The sequence below is a fragment of the Protopterus annectens genome, chromosome 6.part0, assembly GCF_019279795.1.
Source record: "Protopterus annectens isolate FY-2018-M chromosome 6.part0, PAN1.0, whole genome shotgun sequence".
Classification (NCBI taxonomy): Eukaryota; Metazoa; Chordata; order Ceratodontiformes; family Protopteridae; genus Protopterus; species Protopterus annectens.
Genome location: NC_056737.1, coordinates 55,724,620 through 55,730,619, shown reverse-complemented (window position 1 = coordinate 55,730,619; position 6,000 = coordinate 55,724,620). Strand labels below are relative to the sequence as shown.

At 42.0% G+C, this 6,000-nt stretch overlaps 1 protein-coding gene across 1 annotated transcript in view; it reads right to left on the bottom strand.

The window, feature by feature from the left end:
* Positions 1 to 803: 803 nt before the first annotated feature.
* HEBP1 (heme binding protein 1) overlaps positions 804 to 6,000 on the bottom strand; it is a 296,309-nt gene continuing 291,112 nt past the window's right edge. Inside the window, exon 4 of the mRNA XM_044073845.1 lies at positions 804 to 1,280. Coding sequence (XP_043929780.1) covers positions 1,106 to 1,280 — 175 coding nt within the window. The 3' untranslated portion in view covers positions 804 to 1,105. The remainder of the gene's footprint in view (positions 1,281 to 6,000) is intronic.

Below are 6,000 nucleotides of genomic sequence, written 5' to 3'. Positions count from 1 at the left end.
TCAATTTACATGAATATATCTGCAATATCAAATATACAAGACCCTCCTTAATGAGTACCTGGCTGGGCCAAATCCCAAGCAGTATACCATCAGGATGAAGGGGGCAGAAGACTGTACAAAACAAAGTTTAAAGAGTGGAGTCCAGAAGTACTGTTCATTTAAACGACGCCCAAATCTCTCAGAGTCACATTTAAGGCACTATTACTTGATAAAAATATGCACCAAAATCCAAAGTGGTCAAAACACATTTCTGAGACAGAGACATTTCTGAAGCAAGCACTGGAAGCAGGCATTACTAGAGCAGGCAGTGACATCAGCATTTGATACTGGGCAAGGAAATGCACATGGTAATCCATTTGGGAAAGTGACTAGAAGGTCTGAGTCCATCCTTCATACATACACTTAAAGCAACAGCCAAAATGATAATGAAAATCCAGGATGCAAATTGCTCCATCCCCCTGGTTTCTGCCCCAAAAGAAAACCAGGAACTACTACAAAACCTCAAAGATAAAGCAGAAATCCTTTCAAAGGGACACATTGTTTAACCATAAGGGACTTGAGAAAAGCAAATGGATGTGTTAAACTATTAAGATTTTGCCTGTAGGGAGAATGACTATTCAGACCACATTTTCCAAGAAGGTTCACATGGTGGATGGGCAAGCCTACCATGACAATTCTGACAAGATGACAGAAACAAACCCAATCAAGGATCCAGAGCAAGGAGGTTCTTTATGTAAAATGAAGCTTGTTTTAGTGTGTCTTTTCCAACAAACACAATAAATTAAAGAAAGGTGGCACTGGAGTTTGAAGCAGGTGAGAAATGCATTTTTATTGGCACATGACACATGAAGGTTAAAGGCCACAGAGTACTAAAAGACCATAGAAGGATTAATTTATTTTAAAATATTAAAATGCAAACACCTGCACGCAAGAAAACAGAGAGGGAATGTATATTAATGTAGTGCATTATGCTTACCAAACAGTGCCTTATTAAACACAATGAAGATAATCTTCAGACTGGAGAACAAAGACAAACACACTAAGTAGACATGAGAGCAAGAACATATACTGAAAGTTCTGCTGAAAAATGTCTCGCAACAAAAGGCTATTCCTTCTTGACTAGCCAAACTTCATTCCTGCGTCCATATGGTTTCATTGGAGGGTCATAACCATTGCAGAAGTAGAAATCTTTATGGTAAGATACTCCTTCACCAAGTGCTTCCTGCAGCTTGGCAGCATGCATTGCATAATCACTCTCTTTGGCAAAGCCTCCAAATTGCCTAAAAGTAAAGAAAAAGAACAGTTAACTGCATCACTGATATAACAAGAACACTTGATTAGTACAGCAACATCTCTTCCTGCTGAACTATCACTCTTTGTTGCAGTAAAGGTTACAGTCCAGCACAGTGTGCAAGCATTACTAGTTTATGCCCAACTCTTATAATGTTGCCCCAACAGCAGCCTTTCGTATTCTCTCAAATTCTAAGCTACAAGTCATGCACAATTACTCCATCATGTTTTTTGTCCTGTAAAAGCACTCAATTAATGCAATAAAGAGAATTTTTCTAAGGTACAAACATTTATAAAACATAAAACTGAATGCATTCCCATTTCCAACCTATTAATAACTATATTGCAAAATGTAATTCTGATGCAGAAAGGATGTGGTACATCATGATATCAACCTGGAACACAAATGTGCCAGAAAAAAAAACATGCATTACTATGGTTGGCAAATTTTCCTTTACTCAGTCACTAGTTTTTCATATGCAAAGGCATGCTTGCTAAGGGTGGGAGAAGACAGGATAACATGTACTGATGTGCATGCACTTAGCATACTCCTCTAACTTTAAGGTGAGGCAGGAAGAGGTGCCAACTGCTAATATCAATGCCTCCGCTGCACTCCATTTTGGCTGAAAATCTCAGCATCAACTTTCACAGGAGCCAAATTCTATCATGCTCCATGATGCCATCCTCTGGGATAAGGGTTAAACGGCATGGTCACAAAGCTGAATGTCTTCAACCTTCTGAACTAGAACTTCCAACACTTAATTTTAATAAAAAACTATATTAAACCACAAGCCTTCTTTACTAAAATGTCATTTTAAACTATGAAGGTAAATATAAAAGTTTCAAAGGTAGAAGTAAAGATAGACCCCAGGATTCACAAATCCTCCGTTAAGACTAAATAAGTCTTACTCGGAAACTGCAGTTGAACGGTATGACGCCAGCATGCCATGCATATTCATGAGGGCACGCTGACTCCACTCCAAGTCTAACACGGACCATGCAGAAAGGCAGGGGGTGTGTCTGACTGCCGAGCAGTCCAAAAGTCCACGCCCCTGCAAGTGTCTGAATTGTGAAATATCAACACACGAGCAAGTTTTTTTTTTATAATTCCCGCTATAGCTGCACGTATTTGTGAGTGTTTGCGCGGGTGTGCCCATTGCTTAGCTGCAGTTTGCAATTCCGACATTGAAGATCATAATAAGAAATGTTTATGCAAATTAAGCCAAATAGCAATAGCGTAGTGGTAGAGCCTTCGCACAAAGAGGAGGCATTCACGGTTCGAGTCCCACCACTCCCCTTTCTATTTTATGTTTTAAATTAGTATATGAAATAATTCCTGACATATATGAATAAAATTTTACTAAAAAGCATTGAAATGGCCTATGTATCAGTGAACAAAATGTATATATGTATATATATATATATATATATATATATATATATATATATATATATATATATAAGAAGGATCTTGACATATAATTGCCCGTAGCTAAGCAGCGCTTTACACAGCGCAATACAGTCGCCCGTAGATAAGCAATGCTTTACCCAGCGCAATACAGTTGCCAGTAGTTAAGCAGCACTTTACTCAGCGCAATATAGTTGCCCATAGCTAAGTAGCACTTTACCCAGCGCAATAGGTTTGCACTGAGGTGCGCACAGCGCCAACCAGCACTCCATAGGGCAACGTGGAGCAACGTAGAGCAAAGTTGCCTAAACACTGCCACACCCCCTAGCCTGTCTGGACAGTAGTAAAATAAAAAGCAATGACAAGGTTCGAACCCAGGACACTGTGCACCATAATTAAAGTACTGAACCACTAAGCCATGACAGCTTAGGATAAACAGCCACTGTTAACATACATATACTTATAAATGGTAGATTAACCACTGCTAAGCAGGTCTGCAGTCAGCAGAGAATTTTCAAAAACGTCCAATCACAAAAAAGTGTGGGAAATGCGGCATATTTAAGCTAAATAGGCGGGAATACTCGCCATAACTGATTGTAGCTCCCATCTGCAGTCAGAATGGCTGGTGCTGGAGTGGAGAGGGTACACGCTTTTGAGCACAACAATGGGGTATTGAGGAGTCAAAATGCATGGTTTGGCTCCTTGTCCACTGTCATGAGTTAAGACTCCTGCAGGACCAGTTCCAAGGGATGGAGTACAAAGCAGAGGCTTGGAATCGATTAGCTCATGATCTCACCAGTGACACAGGCGTCCCTCAGACTGGTGAGCAGGTCCGTCACCAGCATGCAGACCTGAAGAGACGGAAGCAGCACCTACTCAACCGATGGATACAGGAGGCTCGTGGGATGCAAGATGCCCGAGTAGGTAGCCATGGAATGAAGTATGTAAGACATGCTAATCTAGTCTATATAATGGATAGGTATGTCTCAATATCCCTTCATTTACTTCACAGCTGCAGGTGTCCGTGCTGCGAATCAGCAAGCCTATGCAGATAGGCTGCTAAGGCTGCACCACCAGGCAGGTTAGTAATTATTCTGCATGTATTGTTATATAAAATAGGTGAGAGAGCCTGAAAAGAAGTGTTGTAGCCCAATAATACAGCCATAAAATGCCCTGAATAATTCCCCTGCATGTACTGTTATATAAAATAGGTCAGAGAGCCAGAAAAAGAGTGCAGTAACCCATTAATACAGGTAAAATAAGTCTGGAATAATATCTCTGCATGTATTGTCATATAAAATAAGTGAGCGAGCCTGGAGTGTTGTAACCTATTAATAAAGGTATAATATGTCTTGAATAGGTCTTCCGTATGCACTGTAATATCAAATAAAGGAGAGAGCCTGTAGAAAAGTGTGTAATGTAATTAATAAAGGTATAATACGTGGAGTATGTCTGTGTCACTTACTTTGAAATGTTGCACCCTTGCATTATATAAATAGTACTGCTAAGTGCTGTCAACCCACTGTTGGGCGCAGTCTCATATAAAGTGGAGGAAGGAAGTGCCAGTAGCTGTGAAGCATATATACAGTCCTCAACAGTCGGTTAATAGCTGGCATGCATAGGTAAATCTGGCAAACGAGTAGCTTGTTAATGTGTTCCCCAGAAATGTGAGTGTGCTACATGAAATGTAGGGTTCTCTAGAAATTTAACTGAAAATGTCATGTGAACACAACCAGATATGTAGATATATAAATAAAATATATAACTATGTAGCAGTAACATCTGCATCTTGGACAGTTAGTATGTCAGATATAGGTCAGGTATATAACGAACTAGCCAAACCCATTACACAACCTAATGCATGTTGCCTAGTGTAATAATACATGTAGGGGATTATACACCTGCAGTCAATAGGAATGTAGTGTAGACTAAAAGTACTTATAAGATGTTAATGGAGGTTTCTTTTTACACCCTACTGTATGTGCATAAACAATGCAATTCCACACCTCAATGGGTATGTCTAATCTCAAAACATTTGTTGGGACATATGTCCTACTGTTCTATAAATATCTGCATTTACTTTGATGCATGTGCCCTATTCAAACACCACAATCTTGGTGGCTTGTTGCCACCAATCATCCCTGCATGCTGTTGTAAAGTCCACTATCGTTCAATATATGCATGTATTATGCTTGTTGTTCAACTGCTGGAACCCTGGTGTGTTGGGTTAATGGGAATATTACTGCATGCTGTTACAACTAAATTGGAATGCTGTTGTCTATGTTGTAATTAAACACACCTAATCACAGAACTTATGGGAAGGCCGGTCCCAGCAGACCCACCTGTCCCTCCTCAGCTGGCGACTGCACCTGGCACCAGCAGGTCCGGTGCCCAGACCGGGCTCCCCTCCTCCGTTGGTCCTGTGCCACCTTCAGGTAGAAGTGCTGCAGGAGATGGGGCTCGTCCCCCCCCGTGCAAGCAAGGGCAGAGAAGGGCCACCTGTCACCCTCCGAAGGGTCTGGGCTGTGGTGCGTAGGGAGATCCAGTGTTCAGTCACTGATCCCCTATGCCAGCTCGAGGCGAGAGTGGCGCAACTCACGAGTGAGCCTGCCCCTCCTACGCAGCCCCCAGCACAGCCACCCTCGGGGCTGTGAAGGTGCAGTGGTGACTGCCCATGGGTGGGGATCTCAGTTCCACTGTTATCATCTGTGGGCTCACGGGCTTGCAATTTCCAAACATCCGCCCCCGTCAATTGTGTTCACCCACCCCATGTGTCATACTCCGCCCCTGTATGCATCTTGTTTGTCTTGTCTGTTTACCTCCTCAACCTACCTCCCCAAATATACCTACTTCCTCTACCTCTCACCTGAAAAAAAAAAAAGGGCAATCTGTTCCCACAGAAAAATTACGCCCCATACATAGCTGCCCATTTTGCACACATGTCCACCGGACATGTAAACTGATTATTATAACTGGCAGTACAACATACTTTGTTGTCCTCACCCCTCTCTCAGGGGTGGAAGGTTTCACATTTCACTCCAAATGTATTGCATATGCACAGCTGTTGCTGGTAAAGAAATGGGCAGCTATGGACCTTCCCTACACCAGTCCTGCACATCCCGAGCTGGTTTCCCTACTGTCTTTCCCTCTTTGAGCCCCCTTTTTCACCACTTTCCTATCTTCCCTCTTTGAGCCCCCTTTTTCACCACTTTCCTATCTCCCCATTTTCTTTTCTTTCAAAGAAATTAGCGTGGGGGTTAGCAGGAGTAAGCATGTTTAAGCAGTAGTTAGCGGGTTTAAGC